General features: G+C 31.6%; 5 protein-coding genes across 5 annotated transcripts in view; 3 read left to right on the top strand and 2 right to left on the bottom strand.

Moving 5' to 3' along the window:
• Positions 1–343: 343 nt before the first annotated feature.
• LOC134725037 (palmitoyltransferase ZDHHC4-like) lies at positions 344–8,809 on the bottom strand. The gene is made up of 6 exons (XM_063588521.1): positions 8,753–8,809; positions 5,953–6,101; positions 5,211–5,284; positions 4,327–4,631; positions 1,364–1,608; positions 344–671 (listed from the first exon to the last, which is right to left on the bottom strand). The coding sequence occupies exons 2-6, from the start codon at positions 6,079–6,081 to the stop codon at positions 348–350; spliced, it is 1,077 nt and encodes a 358-aa protein (XP_063444591.1). The 5' UTR covers positions 6,082–6,101; positions 8,753–8,809; the 3' UTR covers positions 344–347.
• Positions 8,756–25,134, top strand: part of LOC134726387 (delphilin-like) — a 75,757-nt gene continuing 59,378 nt past the window's right edge. Inside the window, exons 1-2 of the mRNA XM_063590787.1 lie at positions 8,756–8,985; positions 9,413–9,464. The gene's annotated coding sequence lies outside the window, so the exon portion shown is untranslated. The remainder of the gene's footprint in view (positions 8,986–9,412; positions 9,465–25,134) is intronic.
• LOC134726389 (uncharacterized) lies at positions 13,989–17,781 on the top strand. The gene is made up of 4 exons (XM_063590790.1): positions 13,989–14,673; positions 15,429–15,556; positions 17,068–17,669; positions 17,773–17,781. Exons 1-4 carry the CDS (start codon positions 14,039–14,041, stop codon positions 17,779–17,781), a joined length of 1,374 nt encoding a protein of 457 aa, XP_063446860.1. The 5' UTR covers positions 13,989–14,038.
• Positions 17,797–22,796, top strand: LOC134725035 (uncharacterized). Its single transcript, XM_063588518.1, has 2 exons — positions 17,797–18,258; positions 19,570–22,796. Exons 1-2 carry the CDS (start codon positions 17,826–17,828, stop codon positions 20,067–20,069), a joined length of 933 nt encoding a protein of 310 aa, XP_063444588.1. The 5' UTR covers positions 17,797–17,825; the 3' UTR covers positions 20,070–22,796.
• Positions 20,500–23,829, bottom strand: LOC134726388 (uncharacterized). The gene is made up of 3 exons (XM_063590788.1): positions 23,571–23,829; positions 22,791–23,030; positions 20,500–21,695 (listed from the first exon to the last, which is right to left on the bottom strand). Exons 1-3 carry the CDS (start codon positions 23,827–23,829, stop codon positions 20,500–20,502), a joined length of 1,695 nt encoding a protein of 564 aa, XP_063446858.1.

The raw sequence follows: 25,134 nt of genomic DNA, 5'->3' as shown, positions 1-25,134 counted from the left end.
TTCTTAGGTGAGTTCTAGTATCTAATTAAACAATTTGAAGTGCCATGTTAAGGTATTGTTTGTAAACAGTCCGAATTTTTTCAAAACAAATCAATTTCCATAGGTTTTTTAAATCATTTTGACCAAAATACAGGCAATTCTGCTTACAGCAACAATTAAATATGCATACAGACAAACAGTCAATAATACCTTGACCTAACAAACTCCTGTCTTGGCAGGTCACAGTAATACCTATGCGTTTTTACCTCAATTTAAAGGTCAACTCTTTAATATCATGGTTCCAATACTAACCTTAATAAACAGGTTTGACTGTATATCAGGCAAATATTAAAACATTATACTCTATTTTATTTTATTTTTATTTTCTTCACTATACTTCTGTGCCAAAATGTGTCATATATATTTCCTATTATTCCTTTATCATATAAATTCTCAACTATTTTGATATTCTTGTTTAAATTCCTGCCTGCTTGCAACTTAGATTTATTTCCTGACAGTCTATTGGAGTCAATTTTGATTGGTTCCATTTCTGCAGCTTTATACCTCTCATTTGTAGTCCGATTAGTTAATACCACATTGACATGATAAATTGTAAATATTCCCAATAAAATAATCAGAAAGAATAAAGATGTCACTATAAAGACAAGTCGTGGAAACTGCATAAACAGATGCTGAAAAAGAAAAAAAAGGAAGGATAAGTCTTAACTTTACATAAAGATACTCATTTGGATTCCAAGATTTTCTAGTTTCTTATAATTAAAACTTATGTAACACAATGTGTACCACACGTGGAGCAGGATAAGCTTTCCCTTTCGAATAATCAGAGATGACCTACAGTTTTTGGTGGTGTTGCTCTGTCTTTAATTATCTATGTTGTGTTTGGTGTAATGTTGTTTTACTCTCAGTTATTTTCACTCTTTGTCATGACATTATCAGTTTGTTTTCAACATAAAAGTTTGTATATCCATTCGATTTCTCTCTCCTCTCTCATGACAGCCTTGTACTGTACTTCTTTTCCTTTTAATACACATTTGAATAAATAAACATCTTTCTTTTGGAATTTTAACCCAAAGTTATATATGGTGCACCTGCCATGCCTGTATCAAACTTGTTGGACATAATTCCAATGCTGATCTTATGTCTGAATGTTTCTGTTCTACAGTCAAAATATGTTTCATAAATTTCAATAACAATGTATATACAATTACATGTACGATAAAAAAAACTTTGATATTATTTTTTTGTTGTTGCTGCTTTAGTGAAGAATACCGAACATATCCTTGCATCAATCTTATTCCAAAACTCACACATTAAAAACAACTGTTGATTAAAAAAAGTTCATATTCATAGAATATGAAATTACCTGTAGTACTATTGAATATGTGACTTGTTTCATGTCTCCATTAGATGTCATTACTTGTGCCTCTAACAATCTGTGGTATTGTGTATATAAAACTAAACTCTTTATACCAACATAAAATCCCCATATACATTTAAACATCATAGTGAGTAAGAACAATACAAAGTAGCCATGATTAAGGCCCCCTACATCATTGTTGGTCCATAAACAGTGATGATCAAAGCGATGGACACATCTGTTACAAATACCTAAAAATAAAAAAAATAACTGTTTTATGGCATACTACTTTACTTTGAGATTGCAATTTTCCTTGATTATTTGATTTGATAAGAAATATGTGTAAGTGTAACTTCTGAAACCAACAATCATTGAAGTTTGATCTGATCTTCATTGTTTATATAGTATTCTTGCCATTTTATGTGGTTGAATATCAGGAATAGATACTTATATATCAGAGATAGAAACTTATATGGTTTTTTTTTATATTTGAAACATTTGAAACTGCTGTGCCATTAATACATGATTTCAAGTTCATCAGGTCTTTTATAAAAATGATAATTACAAATGGAATCTTATTCCTTCATAAATCCATTAACTCTGTAAGAAATGTATATAAAAAAGAAGTTGGGTATGATTGTCAATGAGACAACTCTCCACAAGAGACCAAAATGACACAGAAATTAACAACTATAGGTAACTGTACGACCTTCAACAATGAGCAAAACCAAACCCATTATATTTGCTCCTTTAAAACTAAATGGCAAATTGAAATTTGATATCTGCTAGTAACCTGGAAACTTTACACCCAACATGAACTTGCAAATATTGAGCTTGTAACCTCAACACCACCCCCAACCACAGGACCAATTATTTCTTTGTACTTTTGACATGTTATTTCCCTATTATTTTTTTTGAATTTCAGAATTTAAACCGAAATATTGCAAGCTAATATAGATGTGCATTGCATCTAATGCTCACTTATATACAATGAAATAAACAAATTAAGATATGGGCTTTGATCATTGTTGACCTATTATTCTTATTTTCTGTGACAGTTGGTGTCTAGTAGAGAGTTGTCTCATCATGCTCATTGGCAATCATACCACATGTTCTTATTTTTATAATTAAGAATGTGTGATTAATACAACATTGCTTCATACATTTGTGAAGTTAAAACAATATTTTTGGCATCAGCCCTTATTCTATGGGTACAAGAAAATCCTACTTTTTTTCAATATTAAAACTGATTTCAATTGGTCAATATATTACACCCAATCAATCAGAAATTGACAGAAACAGTCATGACAAAAGGACAAGGAAGTATCTATTTCAACATGGAACACAATATTAAAAATCTCATTCAAGGATTTAAATATCATTCACATAATGTAAAAACAACAAAATTCTCAGTGCTAAAAATAGAATATTGCAATCATTTCTAAAAATTTATACTGAAACAAACTTGAAGGTATATCCAGACCTCGAAAAACATATAGTTTAATTCTTGTAATCAAATCAATTATCTGTCCACAAATATTTTTAAATGACAAAAAAATTAAAATATTTCATCAATTTTACAACCATTGCAAATAACATTTAAATCAATATCTTTAGGAATATATACAGAACAGTTAAAAGATATAATCATTGGTAAAAAAACTATCTGAATAAAAAAATGCATTTGAGCTGCAAAATATTATAATCTATTGTTTTTCTTTTTCTTTGGCGAAATAAAACAATCCCTTATATTTCATTTTCCTTTATTACTATTCTAAATGAAACAATCTTTTTTAGAATTATCAAACCCTTTTCTACGATAATGTTTAATCTTCATAAAATTCATGTTCTGAACTTCCTAGGTCACAATATTTGGTTAAAACAAAAAAATATTTTTAGCCATACATGTACTATCTTTTGAAAATTTTCATTTTATAAATACATGTAGAAAATCCACAATTTATTTACAGAGAAAAACAATTTTACCTTATTTAAATCTCCAAAAGATTATATAAACTTCCTAATGCTGACATAGTATGCAAAGGGAGGCAACTGTTTAAGTAAATCATAGAGGCAAATCAGATTATCTCCCATTAAAATCACTGTTTTTAAAGTCATATGAAACAAGTGACAGGTGAAAAATAATGTTTATCTAAATCTAATTCTTGAACCAATACATGTATATATATCATAAGCTTTAATAGTCTTCTGTGCACAAATTTATCAATATTTAAGTCAAAATTTATGAATATTGAAATAAGTATGCATTTAATAAAATTGTCTTTCTGCATTGTTTACATTTAAAGATAAAGTAAAATAACAGAAACGGAAAATTCAGCAATTTCTCCATTTGTAAAGCCCATAACTCAAAAAGTTTAAAGTGCAGCCACAAAAATTCAAACTTGATCTGTTGATTGTGGTACTAAGCATTCTGAATATTTTTCATGGTTGAGGCAAACTAAATTTTTGATTGAGATAAGCCTTCCAATTGATATTTTACCGTGTGTTTTTCCATGTTGTGATATTATGCAAATGTTTCGAGAAAAGGGAGAAGGTTTGGTACCATTAAAACGTTTAATCCTGCTGCAAATGTTTGCACCTGTCCTAAGTACAGTATTTGCCATTTGTTTATCTAATTTATACATGTTTCTTGTTTCTCATTTTTTATATAGATTAGACCGTTGGTTTTCCCATTTAAATGGTTTTACAGTCTAGTAATTTTGGGGACCTTAATAGATTGTTGTTCGGTGTGAACCAAGTCCCCGTATTGAAGGCTGTACATTGACTATAATGGTTTACTTTTATAAATTGTTATTTGGATGGACTGTTGTCCATTGGCACTCACACACCAGATCTTCATATATCTATATAAAGTTAATGAATGATCGAGAACCAACTTTTGAACATACATACAATGGTAAACTTAATGCCCCCATCACTCCAACACTATTCCATGATTTATAACTTACTACAATGCTTTGTTCTAGCTGGCTTCACAAATTTACAGGTCCTACATTTTGCATTTGGTACATACATTCTCTCATCATATGGATAGACAGACTGGTATTTCTCTAAGTTCAATGGAGTTATTTCCCCTGGATCTCCATTACAACATTTATGGAAGAAGTACAAACTGGCAAAGGCATTTATAATTGGTATCAATGTATGGTTTTGATCTGGTAGGTACTTGTATAGAAGTGGTAACATGTCCATGATACATATAATGTTACCAGCTAGTACCAACACTCCAAATAATACCTTCATACACTGGTTTCTGAAAAAAAAAGTCATGTATTTTTATACTGTGGATTCATTATTATTCGTTTGATACAAATTTTCGTGGATTTCATGGGCACAGTCAAGCCACGAAATTAAATATTCAACGAATGATAATTTTTCTATAGGTTTGTATGCAGACTTCAGCAAAACCACGAAATTAAATATCCACGAATATGCAAGTTTTTCTTAATCCACGAAAATTGGTACCCACGAAAATAAATGAATCCACAGTATTAACTTTTTATCAATCTACTAAGTATCACAACTAATGCATGAATGATTGTACAGCTTTTCATTCTTAAATTTAATGAACATAAGTCATTTCTTATAAAAAGATTCAAGCTCCTTGAAACCTGTACTTCTGACTTCTATTTTGTAAGATAAACATTTATAAAAAGTCAAATATTACAAGATACATTTAATTAAAAAAAGATCATCACTCAGGTACAGAAAGACCCAGACTAAGAAAGACGATGTGCTTGAAATCTCAATATTTCAGAATAAACAAACATTTACATTGCTGTTCTTTAGCTTGATAGTTACTATAATATACTGTTTCAATTACAGATCTTACCTTGAGTACAAAAAGTACTGTGAAGCATTATATAAAACCATTGTTAAACTTTTTGGTACTGCCATCTTGATTGCCTTAAAAAGTTTAAAAAAACAAAAAAACCTTGAGGTCTCAATTTTATTTGACAACTAAAAAATTAAAATCCTTAATAAATGTCAATCAAGTTTAAGGTTTTGAAACAGATATATATGTCAATGGGAATACAAAATTCTGATAAAGATATGACAAAGGAAATGATAGTTCTGGTCTATAGATTTGCCTTAAAACAATTTGTTAAAGAAAGTGTAAATAAAATTAAGGACTACTGCGGAAACATCTTATCGCTATTTGTCCTCCATTATTCACACAGGTTCCTGTAAAATTTTGACGTCATAAAAAAAAATATCTGACGCCACAATTGAAAAGTGATTGTTGAATGACATGTATGACATCAAAATGTCAAGCGGCTGGGTCACCCAGGAAAAGCGATGAGGTGTATTAAATTGGTTTACAACGAATAATAATGAATCCACAGTACTTGTATTTAAAGCTAATAAAGTTATCGATGCCACAAGTTTACAAGTACATTTATGATCTAATAATTTCAATGTTCTTTGTTTAAACATGTTAAAGTACCAAATGTATCTCTTACTTTGTCAGCAAATGTATGCAAGTATACATGTATCATGACATCTAGTCTAGGCGTGAAATTCAGAATGGTAATGTTTTTTACAACAACTTTAATTTATTTACCAATACATACCGATGAAACTATGGAACATATTTTGCCCACTATTCCTGTCCTTAATATTGCTGAATCTCTGTAGAAATATAATCCAACTGACAAGAAAAACAGCAGGATATAAATAACAACGATTTGAAGAAATTCCATTTTCTGATCAGTGCATGAGTCTAAAAAAGAAAACATTACATTAGACATGTAAGACATAAAATATAAGGCATATATATCTATAAAAATATCCAACTTTTGAGGTCTGAAGCTGGCAAATTCAGTAACTACTAGTAGGACTTTTTTAAATGATGAATCCTTGTCATTTTATTTAGTTTCTTAACTATAGTGGGTCTGTTGCTTTGTGCTACATCTTAATTTCTTAATTATAATCTCTATGTGCTCTTAACTTTTATAATCCTTTAAAGAACTTTTGTGCTGCCTGTTTATATATTAATGATATGATCTTTCGCTTACTATTTTCAATTTATGTGTGCATGACTTGATATGTATGTTTTGTTTTATTGTTGCTCTGTCGGCTTTAAAAGTTCTTCAGACCTTATATGTTTGTACTTGTGTAATGGAGAGCATGATTATACATACAAAATCATCTTTGTCTCAACCAGGACTCGAACCCAGGACCCCTGTGTTACATTAACAAGGCAGCGCATTAGGCAACTGAGCTAAAGAAGTCCTACATTAGCTCAACCGTCTACGACTGACTAAGTAATTTTCTACCAAATGTTTTAAGGGAAGCAATCCCGTCACACTCCCCCAACATCAAGAGTCATCATACCATTACAACTCTCACACAAACATACCATAGCTATAATTCCTCTCTAACCACCATGTGTTTTTTAGTTGGGCACCAATGTAATCTGAGAGCATGAATCAGGGCTTCCAAAACGGTCATATATTCCGTTCATTTGTATAATGTCCAGTAAAAGACCGGCTGGGAAAAGCATGAAACGGTCATATACTTTTTAGTTTTCAAGGCTTTTTCGGTCATTTTAATATAATTCACGATCTTTTTGACCCAACATTTTGCCTTTAACAGTCATACATTTCCGGTCATAAAAGTGACATGTTGATTAATTACTATCAAAACAACCCTTACTTCAATAGTTTCTAATTTTAATCAAGGCTAATTAGTTGTTGGACAGCTGAAAACTATACCTGTTCAGGTGACAGGTAAACTAATTTCAGTACCGGACATCGTATAAATTAATCGGTCCATTCACAATTACATTCGTACATTTCAGCGGTGTGTATCTAATTGGTTTAGTCCAAAAGATCAAATTTATAATAAATACATTTATGAACTTGATTTGATGAAACATTTAAAAAGGTTTTACATGAAAAAATCGTTAGAACTACGTTGTATGAACGAGAACATGTGTGCGCATGTGCACAGGCGGGAAATTCAATTATGCATCCTACATTTCTTCAAAATTCTAAAACTATCATTGATACCTGTACCTAACGTTCATTTCAAGTAATTTGTTGAAGAAATAACGTGGAAAGAGCTTCTTCGCTCAGTCGTGCTATGAAACGTACACGGATTTTACGTATCCGTTTATGGTCCATATTTTACCATTGTCAAGTCAACATCCGGTTTTGAAAAATGTGACTTTAAAAACGAAAATAAAGTTCTAGACAACGTCAATTTGCACAAATAAAGAGTCTAATGCAGATATGAACACACTGATGTGCACACTTTGAATGATGCAATGCCAATTTTAACAGTTTATGTCAGAACATCAAATTCATATCAAAGTAAATTTCAATATCGTTTTTAATCTAAATTTATGTCATTCATTGGGATGGTCATCTGATTACCATAATTGCCTTTTGTGACTTAGTCTTGGGGATTAAAATTCGGATCAGATATAAAATGTCCGGCTGGCTCAGAAAAATTTTGGAAGCCCTGGCATGAATTCCATTACAAAATTGCTTGTCTCCACCTGGACTCAAACTTGGGAGCTAAATGGGTTACAAGGCAGCCCTTTAACTGACTGAGCTATAGAATTAATTTCTCAGCTCAACCGATATTAAACAGCTGACTAAGTATCTACCACATGTTCTGAGGGTAGCAATCCAGTCATACATTTGTACTTGTATTGTACATGTTGTATATACCGGCTTTAAATAAAGCTTAAACAGTCTGATGTCTTATGTTGTAGTGGATAACATTTAAAGAACTGGCAAACCCTGAATGCTGAATAGCCCTGTTCTTGCACCTAAATAGTCCTTATGTTTGTACTTGTATTGCATATAATATACCCACTTTAAATAAAGCTTTATGTTATTTTTAAATTATGTTGTAGTAGAATACATAGAAAGAACTGGCAAACCCTCAATGCTTATCTTGAATATATATTTAAGTACCACAATAAATTAGTTTGTGATTCTGCGTAACATAAATGAAATATGAAGATACCTAAAAGTACATAGGGACAAGAAGAGAAGTTTGACCATATCATGGCATATGAGCAGGGTCAGGATCAGGATCAAAATCTATGATCTAAATATTTTTTATACTGTATAAGGTAAAGCAGACATTGGGCCATCATGGATGAGTGTGAACAAGAACAAGGGTATGAATGAATCAGGCTGGATTCCAAATTACTCAATCATTATTCTTTAGACATTAACAACACAATAATGTCAATATTTTCTTGTATAGTTTTGTATCAAACAAACACAAAATTCGATTGTGACATTCGACATTTTCATGAAGTTCAATCAACTTATCATCACTTGGATAGTAAAATACATGGTTTTCTCACTTTAACACAATGGAATTTAATATTTAGCATGTTTAGAGACCTACAATTTTTCCAGTTCTCTCCAAACTTATCGTCTGTAATTTTCTTAGCAAAACTCACGAGAGGTTCCGAAAACCTTACCTCCAAATAAAAGATCCTAGATTTGGCGGACTTTCCAAAACTGAACAGATGCTTTTCACCAGGGGTGCTGAATTATTGATGAGCCAGTAGTCTTTAACCTGAGTGAAATCAAGTCAGCTTCATCGATAATCAATGCATCGTCTTCATTGTTTAACCTGTAATTAATACACAAAAGATAACCAATAAGAAACTTACAAATAATTAAATTTTTATTTGTACTACATCCATGTACTGACTACTGTATAACTGTATATATACATGTCATTTTGATCAATCAAAGATCCCCTTATAACTTTTAATAATGTGAATAAGTGATTTTTACCTCAAAGATAGTGTTGTTTGAAATATAAAGGGATTATTTACCTAAACAATCGAATTTGTTTAATGCAAACAACTGTTTATGAGTGCTTTAATTCAATGATGCTATGGATTTAATATAAACACTTCTTCATGTTCTTATACAAATCTATGGTGGATTAAGATCAATGTTAATCTGTATAACATTTCTGATTTGGTAAGTTTATAACCTTCTGTTTTGAAAGGTTGAATACAATAATAGATCTTGCTATATTATATATACACAGGCAGATTCATTTGTGACTGGGATGACTGCATGTGAATCGTTGAATAAAATTGGTAAGTTGATTTTGGTGTTTCAGGGTTCTAAACCTTAAGTCAATTTTGTTGGCATTATTTTCAGTACAATTTTATATACACCATGTATCCAGTGAATCACTTAATACAAATGACTTAACTAATCATTTGTTAATAGGCAAGTTATTATAAAAAATTATAATGGAAATAAATTGAAATGGTCTCCATGGCTTAAAATATTTAATACTAGGGAAGATGGATATTGTACCAACAGGTTTTATAAAAAAGTGAAGGGGTTCCTGAAAAAAGAGCATTGTGTCATACCCTCCCTAAATCTTCTGAAGGATACACTTTAAGTGACTTAAATTAAGTTCCATGTCTTCACCATGTTCACCCAAAAAGAATCTCAGCTTTCAAATGCTAACAAATAGATTTGTTACAGCACTTTGCTTCAGACTATCTTGATAGTAAAGAGGGACAAAACAGCAAAAGTATCAGCAACACATGATCTACAATTTATTTACATAATTTAAGATACATGTTCAACCCCTTCCTGTTCCCATCGGTACTCTGGTACCGATGGGCTATATTTTTGGGCAACTAGCTTGCGTAAAGTATTGAATCTTTGGCATTTGTTGACGTACAGAAGTGGTTGATGGCTCAAATCAATCCCCTATATCACAGCTGGGTGATTCGTGGGGCTTAAAACCTCTCGCGAGTACGGTTTGGTATCAAATCGCTCCTAACGGACAACGTTTTCTCCTGTGAAAACCATGTTTTTTTTTAATTTTGAACACAATATTTCCGTAGAGTATGGGAAAATATACTGTTGATTTTGGGGGCAATATAACTTTTTTTTATTAACTTCGCCGTGTATTTTTAAGGGAAACTATTCATAGTATGATTTAAACTTGTTCGCAAGTGAAATAAGTGATTTTAAGTGTACCAACGCAATCATTTACTTGAAATGCACTCTCAATTTGTGGTCACTAATTTCCAAATTAATTGAAAAAGAGACAAAAACAGACAAAAAGTCATGAATTTTTTTTTTTTGAGGTTGAAATAGATGTAACAGAACATTGTTTCTGAAGTGCCTGGTTATGGTAATGCCGAAAACACTTTTGTTGAAATAAAGAAACTGGTAAAAGTTAAGAAAAAAATAGCAGACTAAAGTATGATATCATCCTATATTCGCTCAAAATGATGGGATTTACAACAATTATATGTTATATCGAGACTTAATTTCTAAACGAAAACAGACTGATTATTTGTTTACTCTCACTTCGTTAATGGAACAGTTAACTACTAAAATTTCAAAGATTTAAACTGGAACTCCCGTGGTTCAGTGGGAAGCTGCACTAGCCCACAGCAGGAAGATTGCATGTTCGAACCTCAAAGCCGGAGGTCAAAAAATAATTTCCTATATTAAATGTAACTTAACTTAACTTTACTTTCAATTTCAAAAAGAGGGTCATGAATACATACAAAACTCAAATTAAAAACAATGTTTGTATGTTTTTAAATAATGTGTGTCCTAATTGCACCCCCCCCCCCCCCCCCTTCAACTAATACATCATAGGCCCAAAACACCAAAGTAATTATTGGTAATTCATTGAATCTTACTTTTAAAGTAAAATTTTATGTGCAGCTTGAATAAACATAGTTTAACCTAAAATTTGTGTCAAGGATAAGATTTTTGACGAAAAAACGTCTGAAATCCGTTATTTTGCATATTGATGGCATCAACGTTTCGAAGGCATACATCACGTATTTCCTCCAACTATACCATAATTGTAACTTTCCTGTTTCTATCAGACTTAGGACATTGCTTTGACACCAAAACTATATCCTATTAGCCATTATAAAAGTCTTCAAACAACCTTTTTCGCAAGATTTTTTTACTTTTTTTACTTTTTTTCCGCAAGTCACGTGACTTTTGGACAGATAACACGTGACTTCAGAAGACAAAATTTCTGATATATTTATTTCTTTCAAATATTTAATCAATTATCTCTCAAATGGACCCACAACCACCTTTGTGTAAGCTTCAGTGCGAATGCTATATGCGATTGAACTTTGATAGTGTCTTTTCATAAGTTTACGTCAAATTTGGCAGAACGTGAAAGGGTTAAGAAAATCTGGTATGAATGACAATGAGACAACTCTGCATCAAGTCACTGTGACTCACAATTTATAAAAGCAAACTATTATTTTTAAAGGTCAAAGAAGAAAAATGAACTGTTAACATGGAGCCTTGGCTCACAATGAACAGCAAGCTATAAAGGGCACCAAAAACATGAAAAATGACTAGTGTAAAAGCATTCAAATGGAAAAATCAAATTTGGTCTAATCTATACAAAAAATAAGAAACACTTAATTATGAACCACATCAACAAAAGGCAACTACTGCAATTCATGAATATCCAATTCCTGACTTAGAACAGGTGCAAACAATTACAGAAGGTTGACTGGAACCATAAATTGACCATTTACAACTACATGTAGTAGAGTTCTTGCCTTATAATGAAAATTTTAGTTTAGTCTTCAACTTTTTTTAAAAACAAATGAACACATTTAACAATTGACAATGTTTAATTCAATCTTGACATGAATTTTACCTTAGTGTGTTGAGATTTTAGTCAATTGGATTGCTATATGTATCTATCAAAAGACCTTTTGGTTGATGTGCATATGTGGTCAATATATATGTAACACTCAGAAACGTGTCCTACCCCCCAAACGTGTCCGATACTCCCAAACGTGTCCACATCGACCTCACTGAACTGCAAAACATGTCTAGTTGTAAAAAGGGCGTCAAAGCGTGTCATTTGTATTATTTTAACGCCTAAAAGTGTCCATTTTTTAATAAACACCCAAACGTGCCCAATCCGTCAAACGTGCCCAATCCCCCAAACTTGTCCTATAATATAAAGGAAACTAAAAGATTGTTACACTGATATTCCGTAAAAATAAAACTGTCCTTTTCCGCTCCAAAAAAAAGTATAATTTAATTCCGAGTTACGATTAGTTTAGATACCTAAAAACCGTAAAGTGTAAATTCTCTTGTTTGCGTGTATTTTAGTGATGCTCGAAACTAAAAGTTCATATTAAAAAAAAAGTTACTAACAGTTTATAAGTAAGGCCAACCTTAAAAATATGTTTGTTTGCAGTTTTCCGACTGTACCTTCAGACTGAAGGGTCGGTAGGTAGGAAAAATATTTTATTTTATCAGCCAAAATACAGTTTAAAAAAAGCAGTTACACTAAACCAGGTTTCTTGTGAAGAAAAAAACAACATTTTAAAACAACAAACACTGGACATGCTGAAAACCAACATCAAATGAACAGGCATTTTCAGATAAAAAAACTTTTTAACCAAAACTGAAACTTTAACATAGTGTCATTATCCAATTTATGACATAGAATATGATATAATTATTAAATACTGGAACACTTATAAACAAGGAATGTCATTATGACTAGAACTGTTTTTTAAAGAAATATATTCAGAAATGTATGCTGCTTGACTAGAATGTTTTCATGAGTAGAGTATTTTCATCAGAAAAATGTATATATATTATAGATTTATAAGACAATTATTAAAGAGTGTATTTTTAATAAAAAAAAAATAACCATTGAATCTTCCTCAATTGAAAAAAAGGCAACTTGAAAAAAAGTATTAAGACATCAGACTGTTTTCATATTTCTAACAATATTTAATTATATATGATAAGGTTATATTTTTGCCAGGCTTTAATGAAAACCAAAGAAATCTAAAGATTTAGGGTGAAATCCATAGCACCCCATTAAAAGTAAATGGTCTGTACTGAAATGTTTTTAATGCATAAAAATTTGGCAGCATAGCTCCTAAGGACATTTTAATTGAATTCACACAGGCCACACAGTTTGGGTATATTTAATATTGTAAGAAAGAGAATAATTGCAATGAGTGGGGCAGCCCCCCTTATCCTAAAGGAGCATACTCATTGAAATCGAAGAAAGATTTAATATAGAGAGAGTATATTTATTTTTCAAGCTAACCATTCATTTTCTCTACATCTTTGTGTAGTTAGGGTTGCTTCTTATTGATTTGGCATGATCTATATTCATAAACATTTCAAATGAGCCCTTCCTCCGTACAGGCGGGTTTACAGATACCCATGAAGATTTAAGTCACGGAGGAGTGGTTTCATCTTTGTCGTCTTCACAACGATTTGTAGAAAATATGCTTAACTTCAAGCTGCTGTCGAATTATTTAACCACTGAAATTGGTTCCATAAAGTCAGGCTCCACAGAATCTGAACCCGATTTGTTTGAGACAGAATGGTTATCGTGTCAGTTATGAATATCCGCTGCATCATCGTCAATTATATCATCACACATGATTACATGTGCCTGAATCTGTATAAACAGTTTACTAATAAACTTTTTTGTTTGTTATTTGTCTTAAAATTGACACGAGACGACAGCGTAAAGTACTCCTACGTGACTTCATGGATACCCGTAAACAATAGTCTATTTCAAGGTTACCCATAATACACCGCGCGCTGGCGGAGTTCCGGTTAAATGTAAACAAGGCGGCAAGAATGTAGAAATTGAAAAATTATACAGTGTAAAATGTCTTCCGTTAGCAAAAAAAGCGTGTCAACATTATTCCAACCTCTTCCATTAACACCACAAACTTTTAAAGACGTAAAGAATTTAAACTTGAGGGACTTAAAACGCCTCTGTATTGATGCAAACATAAAAACTGATGGTGTTGGTCGCAACTCATTAGAAATCTTATTATGTTTTGAGCTTAATATTTTGACATGTGGTAACAGCGAAAAAAACGACTTTTGTATTAAGGAGCCAAAGATTAAAAACCATTTGTTAGATAAAAAGCAGCTACTAGAATTTCAGCAATTATCCCCCAATTATCTTTTAAAATTGCCAGGATGGACAAAGCAGGTGCCAGATATAGACCTTGACCTGTCAATGGTAAAGAAGTACCTATTAAACTGTCAAGTGTCTGATTATGATAAAACCTCATTACGACAGTATAAACTAACTAGAGCATATCAGCACCTGGATGCTAAACACCTTAATAATGTCTCCTTCAACCCAATTGTTGACAGTGACACATTTTGTGCTGTAAAAGCCAGCTGTTTGCCATCACAGAGTGGTGAAGAAGCAAAGACAAAGTATCTTCACATAATTTTGGATCAGCACACATCAGAACCATACGGTGCATTTTGCACTTGCACAGTTGGGTAAGCTAAACTCTTCAGGGAAGATCATGAACATGGTCAATTAAATACATTTAGAAGTACATGTAGTATACATGTATAAGTCCAAATAATAATGACATATTGAAAGGCTATTTTATTTTTTACGCCTTCCTATGACATGTATGAGGACAGAAGAAAAAAAAACAGCCTGTCAAGATGTCATAAATATTTGTACTAATAAAATATATTTGGCCTAACCTTAACTCCTTATCTACATGTATAGTACCAAAATGCAGTGCTTGATAAACAGTATTTATGTTTTGCATATGACGAGCTTTCTGTTTCATGTGTATGGATAAAACTCAAATCTGGGGCTAATGCATTACCTAATGCATGTATCTCTCAGCAAAATTGAAATGGTTTGTGCTTTCCCTTTATAATCAATATGAATTATTTAAATTTTATAGTTAAATGCAAAAACCTTTAATAAACCAGTTATGTTCTCCAAGAATAATTGCAATGTCTTTATTAATAAAGTGCAAATGTAAAGATATCAATAGCAGATAAAGATACATTTGAACAGAATGCATATATTTATAAATTTTGATCAATTTAAAAAAACTGTAGTAATGAGTAAAATTTGACTAATTTAACATAAGAACATGAACTGATAAAAAAAATTCAAAGATCTTATGATGGTGTTAAATTGGTATCTTAATCTTATTCAAATTATAATTAAAAATTGATATCCATATCATGAATAAAAAATCTATTTAATATGTTCTTTAATTTTTCAGACTGACTCAAGCATGTTCCCATATTGGGGCACTTTTGTTTTTATTGGCAGAAGTAGTATCAAGGGGGGAAAATTTACCAGAAGATAAGGCTGTTACAGAAAATTTATGCAGTTGGACAAATCCTAAAGGTTTTATTATGAGTTCCAATGACATTGACATTATTCCTTTTAAATTATTGTTTTATATTTTTACTGTGAAAAGATGCATGACGTTATTGTTTCAATGTTGATTTTTTTAAATATTGTTTTTCATGAAGAGTTCCTCATGATTGGTTGGGTTTTTAAGCAGACATGCACTAGTGCAGTTGTTTCACCCAGTGATACCATATACTCTCGCTGGCAATTTTTCATGAAGCTCAGTTATGTAAATTAAAAGTGAAAAAAAAAATTGTATTAGGTTTAACTCATGCATCTCTTTCATACAGTTACAAGTAAATGAGACTTTTCATTGTTCATTTCCCCATAAAATTCGTATTGATATCCATATTTATAGTTATTTCTTTTTCCAATAATTATATATAAACAACCAAACATTTGTCTTTTTTTTTAATGATGTCAATGTCTGTTGCATTCATAATAAGGCTGACATAATTTGCAACTTTCCATTTTGAGCAACATGTTCGCCAGCTCAGAAAAATATAAGTCTACTCTTTGATAACAGCTCAGTCTACAGCCAATGACAGTTATAGCATTGTGTTTGAACTTAGTATACAAATAAGTATATTCCAAAAAAGCTTTGATATCGATTCCTTTTTGTATTGTTACATGTATTAACTATCAGAGTCACCCATGCATTTATTGCACATGTTTAACTACATGTATGAACACCCAGGCTGATTTTTTTGTTTTATCATATAATGGTATGTACATGTACAACATAGCTGCCTTTGTCTGTTTAAAGCTCTCTGTTCCTGCATCTATTTTTCTGTTGAAATTTGAAATAGTGTTAACTTGTTTTGTTGTATTTAAATTGTTGGCAATTTCACAGTGTTAAGAATATACAAATAACATCATATTCTGTCAGCACATAAAGGAAAAATGGATAAAAAATAAATCATACTACTTAGTCACAGTGAAGGGGAGACTACTCCTTATCAAATGGTGAAGGGAGTTTTTAAGTTATTCAGCATCATACTCTTTATATTATACATATATACCAGAAAGGAAACGTGGTATTCTTTTTTGCCAATAGAACATTTATCCAACCGATTACATGAACTGTGGAAAAATATCAGTAATTATAATTCCCTCTCTGTCTATCAATTTGATCTTTAAAATCAGAACTATTAACAGTAAATTGTATTCTAGCATCAAATTGTCTGACCTATTTAAAAATCTTGACCTATTGTGTTCTGCTGTCCTCCTTTATCAATGAAATCTTCATAAAGATAATTCACATCTAGCACATTTTATAACAAAAAAAATCCTTAGTACATGTATATATACATAGATATAGTCAGATATGGTATGTGTGTCAATGAGACAACTCTCCATCCAAATAACAATTTATAAAAGTAAACCATTATAGCTCAAATGTACAGCCTTCAACACATTGTGTTAGCTCACACTATAGTTTTAATTATTTTTTTTGGTACATTGTACAAGTGTTTTTTTTTAATGGCTGTTCTATTTTTATTAAGGTGCCAAGGTTGAGCCTAAAAAGGGTGAAGACATTGATATAAGAAACAAACCTTCCAGTTTAAAAACACACATAAGTGACATTGCACCGAAGCTGTCTAAAGAGAGGCAATACCAAAGAACTCTTCAACTGTTGTATGACATCAGGAATGCTAATTCCAGAGATGCTATGCCTCCAATTGTCAACATTGTTGACCTAGCAAGATTCAGACCCGTGAAGCAACCAGAAGTGAAAGGACCATGGTCCATGCCAGACACAGTAACTGAATTTTATCCTGGTATTTGCTATGCAGAAAGTATAGATGTGGAAACAACACCACCATCATTAACGGAAATACCTCATCAACAGTTCCAATCTATTGACGATAATGGTTACCAGGAGGGATTAAATACTTACATCAATTTAATTATGAAAACTTATAATCAAGCTGATATAAGCAAAATTGAAAACCTGACTAGAGGTCAATCTGCCAATGAAGAATGGTTTCGACATAGAATAGGGGCAATAACAGCCAGTAAGGTTGTCCGTGTACTAAGTAATAAGAAGAATCAAGATAATTTTTTGATTGATATTATGAAATACAAACCAAATGATCTTTCCAGAGTAAAACCAATTCAGTGGGGTTTGAAACATGAAATAACTGCTTTAAAACAAATGACAAAATTGTTTGAGTCAAAACATACAAATCTCCAAATTATTCAACCAGGATTGTTAGTAGATAGAACGTATTCATACCTTAGAGCGTCTCCTGATGCAATAATGACATGTGATTGCCATGGTACAACTGTAATTGAAATAAAATGTCCCTATTCCTGCAGATATCTGACTCCAACTGTAGCTATATGTCAGAAAAAGATAACATATGTTGGCATGGAGAAGGAAAACATGGTTTTGGTTAAGGGTCATCAGTATGGTTACTATGAACAAATTCAAACACAGTTAAATGTTTGTAAAGAAAATAACGCAAAATTAGTTATTTGGACAACAAAAGGATTGCTTACGATAGATGTTCCATTTGATGAAATATATTGGACAACCATTATGTTACCAGCTATAAGAAGTTTCTTTGAGATGCATATAGCACCAGAAATTTTAACCGGCAGACTTAAAAAATCTTTGAACTCTCAGGACAATTCCAAAGACAAAGAGAAGTCTGACAGCAGTGAAGATTCTACAAATGAATCTTTCTCAGGTAATTTCATTTTCTGTGCTTTTTCCTTACTTAATCTGCGTTTGAACTTAATCACTGTAAGTAGACCCTAGTGCAAGTTTTTGTCATCACTGTGTGACATTATGTCTTCCCAAAATGGCAATATTCAAATTCCCATTTATATATATTTTTCCTTTGAATTGTTTAACATTTATCATTCAGGTATGTTTCTTTGTACATAAATTAGGCCATTAGTTCTCTCCTTCGAATTGTTCATATTTGTGACCTTTTATATGCAGTATGGGCTTTGCTCATTGTTAAAGGCAGTATGGTGACCTGTATTTAATAATTATAAATGTGTTATTTGGTCTCTTGTTGAAATTTGTCATATTGGCAATAATACCACATCTTATTGTTAATATTTGATCATTATTTGAGGTCATATCTGTAAACTTCTATGTCATGATACATATGTAGGCTTTAATTGTCTCATTGTCAATCATATTTCATCTTTAATTTTTTTTTTATTTGATAATTTCAAATGCTACTAATTAGATATGGGGTTCTTTGATATGATGAATCTAACTGTGGTTTTAGATTTTGGATATTGGACCACAAAAGGTTAATGTCCACAATAACTTTTTGAGGTTGTTATACCACATTCATTCTGTGTCAGAAACCTATGATGTGTCAAATATTTAATTACAATCTAATTCAGAGCTGTATCAAGCTAGATTGTTGTGTTTATACATGCCTCAATTGTTCATGGTGTGCATGGCACAGCAATTTATTTTAATGATAGATCAAAAACAATGTACACAACAAAAATGTTATTCAATACATAAAAAACAGGAGAACAAAGTATGAACATGTTTATAGAAGATGTTTCATATGCAAAACTATAATTATGACAATTGATTACTTAAAATGGACAATGATGACATCATTCAACATGTTCAACTTAAATATATATAATGAATTAACAACCATTCAACTATGAGGGGGTATTTTCAATGTTTTAAAAGCATCAACTTATGGGTGTTTCTTTTTTTTTTGGCTGTGTGAATCAAATTAAATTTTTTTCAGCACTCACTTACATGTTACATTTTAATCAAAAATATTTTTTCAATCTGCTGCATCAAAAGATTTCTTTCTTCAAAGGCAAAGGTTAGGAATAACAGAATAACAATAAATTTTTAGAGAAAAAACGGAATAATACCACAAGTATACATATACATGTATGGGCGTGTCACTGTGCTTAGTATTTTTTTTTAATCAAAATCAATTTATAAATTTCAGTTGGAAAATGTATAAAATATGTATTTATGAATGATTTATTTGATCAAATTTCAGAAGAACAAGACAAGAATATTCATCTTGAGGGCACCAATGATGATGATGATGTTAATAATGATGCTACTGATGATTTTGATGATGTTAATAATGATGCTACTGATGATGTTGATGATGTTAATAATGATGCTGCGGATGATTTTGATGATGTTAATAATGATGCTGCCGATGATGTTAATGACCAAAATTTGGCTGGTAAAGAATGTCAGGGATTAAAAGATTGTCAGAGTATAAATAGTGTTTCGAGTCAGAACTGGAACTTAGGCTGTGCTTCTTACTGTAGAGACCACAAGGCACCTATATATTCCACAATTAAAGGAGAACTTATTGCATGTGACGCAAATATAGCATGTTCCTCCAATACATGGTACCATTTTTTCTGTGAAGGTTTTCGGAGGTTAAATATTGAACTTCACAGGGGCAAGAAGTATGTTTGTCAAAAATGTAGACCTTTGCATGATCAGAGAGAAAATTTGAAAATGACAAATGGGTTTTTTTAATTGATAATTGTGACAATTTAAATTCACTTTTCATACCATTTTAGGGTATGATAGATATGAATACATGTATTTGGTGCTTTTCAAAATCTGTTTACTTTTTAAATCTTCATGTAACTTAAAACACTATTTCAGGACACAAGCTCTAACAACTGATAGAATCTGAAATTCAAAATCTTTAAAAATTGCCTGATTTTCATTAAAAATTAGAACCTGTTTATTGAATTATGGTTTTTAAGAGAGAGCATCATCTTGTTTCTTAATTTTATATAATAAATTAAAAAAAAGACAAAAATTTCAAGACAATACAAACAATAACAAAACATGTAGATCTATCTGCAACTTGAAATAAATAAATATTGAATGAATACAAAACATCTACATGTACAGGTATGAAATGGTCTTGAAATACACACACGACCAAGAAATCCAACTACTTCTTCAAAATTGGGGTTTGAAAATTCACCAAGAAAGCACATACTGTAAATATTTGTTCTGCCAAATCTTTCATTGATAGTTTTACCTCGCCATCTAGAATGTGGAAAGTTTTCACTCTCTGAATGGCACGTTCGACATGAATTCTAACCTTTGAGATATCTTCAGACGTTCTGGCTTCTGAGCTTTTCAGTTGTGCTCTTTCTGTTCCCTTGAAAGACGGCATGTGCAGCTTAACACCCATGTCATTTAATATACCACTTATCAAAAATCCCCTATCAGCCATTACAGAACCTTTATTGACTTCTAAATTATGAAGGAGATCAACTGAGTCGCATGTTATAAATTTATCTGATGCTCGACCACCATACATCCTGCTTACATAAGTTATCCCCATCTGTGGGCTAACACCAATCAAAAACTTGAATGTGTTGTGGTGCTTATAATTTGAGAAAACCTGTTTTCTTGCATCAAGTTTGCTTGGATTTTGAACAAATATTTCAGTGCAATCAATAATAACCCTTACATCTTCAAAATCCTTCATAGCGTGTGATTGATTTTCATTCAATACCTCTTTTGAAGGTAGTTCACATAACTCCTTGAGATCAACATACATTAGATTTATCCAAGAGCTGAAAATTTGTGAAACCAAACCAACACTGATTGAAAACCTGATTGCTAAATCTTCAACCAATAAGCCAACTTTCAGACGCACCATAGTTAAAAAGAATTCATCAATTAACGAAAGCTTCCTCTCTGGACCTCTTTTCCTATCAGAAAATGTATCAGGCATGCCTGCATCACCTTTCCAATATCTCATGTTTGTAGCCCTTGGTTCAAAATATTGAAATAAAGCATAGAAATTCTCATAATTTGAAAAGCCTGTCCAAAAAACCATGCGTTTAGGATTGTCCTTCATGTTTTGTAAGCTTAAAATCTGCTTAGCTTGGCTTTCATTAATTTTTTTCAGACGTTCAAGTTCATTCATTTTTTCTTTAATTTCAGGTAGATATTCTTTGATTAACCAATAATTTCCTTTTTCTGTTTCTGTATTTATGTAATCATGATTATTAATCTGAGGTATTATTGGTTCATATGGCTTCTTATCTAATGGACGCCCTACTTGATTATTGGCAACAGTGATATCTTGAAATAATCTTTTTTTTCTCTGTCTGGTCTTGTTTTCTAACTGCCCTGTAGGACGAGATGTATGTGTATTTGTTAAAGGTATATTATAGTATAGAATAGATATATGTAGATTATCAGGTTTTCTGCACCTCTTTATTTGAAATATCAGCTATTATCCAAAATGTGAACTTTTGTAACGATAAAGTACCAAAAAAAGAAGCCTGCTTTATCACCATTATTAATGACTGTTTTTAAATTTTGCCTAAGTATTACATTGTATCTGGAAAAAAAACTTTATCTTAATTTTCAAAGAACTGGTTTAAAATCAGAGTTTTTGTTATTTAACCTCAAATATTGTATTATTTTCTTTATATCCGAGATCAACTATGGAAATATTTGATTTTTTTCGACTATAACTTAATATTATTAAGTGCCAAATATTTGCTCACTTGACCAAAGGGCCAGTTGAATTTTTACTACATGTATCACTTGGTGTCAATGATTGATGTTTATGTTGTTTTAAACTTGATAATTTGATAGGATGTATGTCATATAATTTCATTTCATCAGTGTTTTCTGTTGTAAAGATATAGAATGTCCAATAAGGACTCTGATGCATTCATGTCAGTTTGCACATCTTTTTTATGAAATAATTATGCATATTTAAGCCTCAGGGACACAAAAGTGTGTGAGGGATGTGTATCATGTATGAGTATGAGTAACTTGTGAAATAATTACTGTCTGTCTATTTTTTATTTGTTCTTCCATCACATTATTTTTATTGTAAAATATCAATAAAACTTGTCTATTGACAATTGTTATTTTGACAGTTTTTGACTATCTTAACAGCACAGCTGATCATGATCAATAATTTGCCATTAGCATGATTAGCGTCATTTAATTTAAAATTTTAAAAGAAGTTTGATTTTTTGCAATGATGAATTGACCCGTTTAACAAAATTTTCTTGGATTTAAGCAAATTGATTGTAAACCAAATAATATAGGTCAATGTAAGGTTTCAGCATTTTAAATGCAAGAAATAATTTGCTGATGGTGATATTAATTGTGTATCACTAGATAATATTGTTGTACTTTTTACTGTGTTGTAGTTAATATATTTGGCAAAATATTGTATTTTTACATGTATTAAATTGTACTAACCATCAATTACTTGTATTTCTTGTTTAGTTGAATTACTTGTTTTTCTAGCTGGTGTTTTCTTTTGATATGGGAACAGAGTAGGTATGTAACCTTTTTCTGTTGATGATGTCTGTTTCGTGCCTATAAGATATGCAACAATCAGTACTTTAGAAACAAATAAATAACCTCCTGTCAGACTTGAACTGACATCCCTTGATGAAATGGTATCACCAAGTGTACTTCCTTGTACTAAGAAGGTTTCTTAAAAACAAGTACTTAACTGATGCAATCTTTAGCATGTCTAGTTATGAGCAAAATATATGGTACATTTGTATATGGCCTCCACAAGTTACAATCTGGTATGGAAATGCACTGATCTATATTACATGTATTACTGTTCAAAAGACTTTCTATACTAACGGGACTGATTACTTATAACAATGTCTATACAAATTATCAAACTGATCTCGGCTGTAGCAGATACATGTAGTATAGAAAGTCCCTGTTTAAAGCTATGAAAGGTTAAAGTCCCTGTGAAAATTATTATATTGATATGTGCACTTAAAAACAAACAATGAACATGGTAAACCAAACAATTGACAAATTATCATTGTGAAAATGATTCACCATTTAGTTGTATCTTATTTGGTTATAACTTCCCATACAATCATAAAATTATCAAGTGGTCAAGACTATTTGTAAGTATTCAATCACTCATCAGCTATTTAACACTGTCTGAAAAAAATTATGTGTTGCTGCAAATAATTCAATACCTATGGCTAGTATACAAACGTAACTTGCCTCCCTCAAAATGATCGGAACATATCCGATCAAAGGGTCTTGGTTCCCAATGATCTCTCCTTATCATTTTGGTCCAGGTACTTTTCTGTTTCTCGTCTTTGGGAAACCTGTAGTACGACCTTTTAACTTCACTGCCCTTGTCTTTCCCCCTTTGATTGCTGCATCCAGGGACACAACAATAATCTCCATAACTTGTCTTTTTCTTTCCACATAATTTGGGTTGCAAATTCTCAGACTCGGATAACTGGGCGTTTTCCATCAGTTATCTGTAAACCGGAACTCCGCCACGACGCTGAGGATTATGGGTAACGGTGAAAGACAGTATTTCCATGTGCTTTATCATTAAATGGTCACATGAACGCTTGACGGGAAGCTAAGAAAAACGGAACTTGAAATGCGTAATTGACCCAGACTTTAAATCATTACCGGAAAGGACCCAAAGTTCCGGATCGCGTCAATAGAGGTATTAAAAAAAAATTCTTCAAGTTTAAAGCAATAAAATTTTCACAGTCGCGAGGTTTTTCAAGGGTCGGTCGGTAAACTGCAAACAAACAATATTTTAATTTAAGCCTAATAGAGGTTTTTTTCTATTTTTTTGAGAGAATCAAATAGTTTCTTATTGAAGTTCTAAAAAAAATCGGTCTTTACTGGCTCTTTAGATTTTTAAGTTTAACTAAGGTTTATCCCGAATAATCGTAAACAAATTTAGAACCAATCCTAAATCCCCGGTATGATAATAAAACTTATGTATAGTATTTATTGTTAATATGATATCGTTCAAATAATGCATGAAATATTTGGCAATGGACTCATGACTCTTGTTTGTATGTCTTCACTTTAGTAGTGATGCTGGAAATCTAAAATTTATTAAAATACCTGATAACAAGTTTATGATTTTAATATCTTATTAAATATTGAAAAAAAGGAAGTCAATTCTTTTAAAATCCTACCTTGCAGTATTCGCGGATTACAGATGATTTCCTAATGCTTGCAAAGTAAAACTTTGGTTGGCTTGCTTGCTTTGTTTGTGTATAATTGTAAATACAAGCTTTGTAAATAAGACTGACATCTTTAAACAATATGTATAGGCATAGTTTATCCTGAATATATTATATTTGACTTTAATTTGATGTTATCCTATGGTAAACGCTTAATCCAACTGAACTAGAATTGTTTGTACATGTATGTGCGCTCTTAACGAGCATAATACTTGCAACTGGAGTATAAGCAATTTCAGTCATAAGTCGATTTATATGTTACAGGTTAAATTTGCAAAAACAACGGTCATTGAACTAACTGATACTAATAAATGATCATTTTATCAACTGTGTCCCCCAATGTTATAGAATTGCCGTAAACGTTATTGATTTTATTCATGTATTAGCGCTAAAAGACGTGAGACGTCCTGGCGTTAAATAGTGGACACGCTTTGGCGAATAACAATCATCGGACACGTTTGGGGGTTATAAAATCAGACACGTTTAGGGAATATTGGATATTACGGACACGTTTAGGGAGAATAGACACGTTTGGGGGAATCGGACACGTTTGGGGGACAGGACAC

The sequence above is a fragment of the Mytilus trossulus genome, chromosome 7, assembly GCF_036588685.1.
Source record: "Mytilus trossulus isolate FHL-02 chromosome 7, PNRI_Mtr1.1.1.hap1, whole genome shotgun sequence".
Classification (NCBI taxonomy): Eukaryota; Metazoa; Mollusca; class Bivalvia; order Mytilida; family Mytilidae; genus Mytilus; species Mytilus trossulus.
This window is presented reverse-complemented; position numbering and strand designations above follow the sequence as displayed.

Excerpts from the sequence above, each read along its gene's own strand:
- LOC134725035 (XM_063588518.1), top strand. The coding sequence starts at position 17,826 with ATGACATGTGATTGCCATGGTACAACTGTAATTGAAATAAAATGTCCC. Across the intron at positions 18,259-19,569 it reads TACAAATGAATCTTTCTCAG|AAGAACAAGACAAGAATATT; the intron begins GTAATTTCATTT and ends ATCAAATTTCAG.
- LOC134726388 (XM_063590788.1), bottom strand. The coding sequence starts at position 23,829 with ATGGAAAACGCCCAGTTATCCGAGTCTGAGAATTTGCAACCCAAATTA. Across the intron at positions 23,031-23,570 it reads TTCCGATCATTTTGAGGGAG|AAACCTTCTTAGTACAAGGA; the intron begins GCAAGTTACGTT and ends CTTGTTTTTAAG. Across the intron at positions 21,696-22,790 it reads AGAAATACAAGTAATTGATG|GGCAGTTAGAAAACAAGACC; the intron begins GTTAGTACAATT and ends CTCGTCCTACAG.
- LOC134726389 (XM_063590790.1), top strand. The coding sequence starts at position 14,039 with ATGTCTTCCGTTAGCAAAAAAAGCGTGTCAACATTATTCCAACCTCTT. Across the intron at positions 14,674-15,428 it reads TTTTGCACTTGCACAGTTGG|ACTGACTCAAGCATGTTCCC; the intron begins GTAAGCTAAACT and ends TTAATTTTTCAG. Across the intron at positions 15,557-17,067 it reads CAGTTGGACAAATCCTAAAG|GTGCCAAGGTTGAGCCTAAA; the intron begins GTTTTATTATGA and ends ATTTTTATTAAG.
- LOC134725037 (XM_063588521.1), bottom strand. The coding sequence starts at position 6,081 with ATGGAATTTCTTCAAATCGTTGTTATTTATATCCTGCTGTTTTTCTTG. Across the intron at positions 1,609-4,326 it reads AGCTAGAACAAAGCATTGTA|GTATTTGTAACAGATGTGTC; the intron begins GTAAGTTATAAA and ends TTTTATTTTTAG. Across the intron at positions 672-1,363 it reads CATATTCAATAGTACTACAG|CATCTGTTTATGCAGTTTCC; the intron begins GTAATTTCATAT and ends TTTCTTTTTCAG.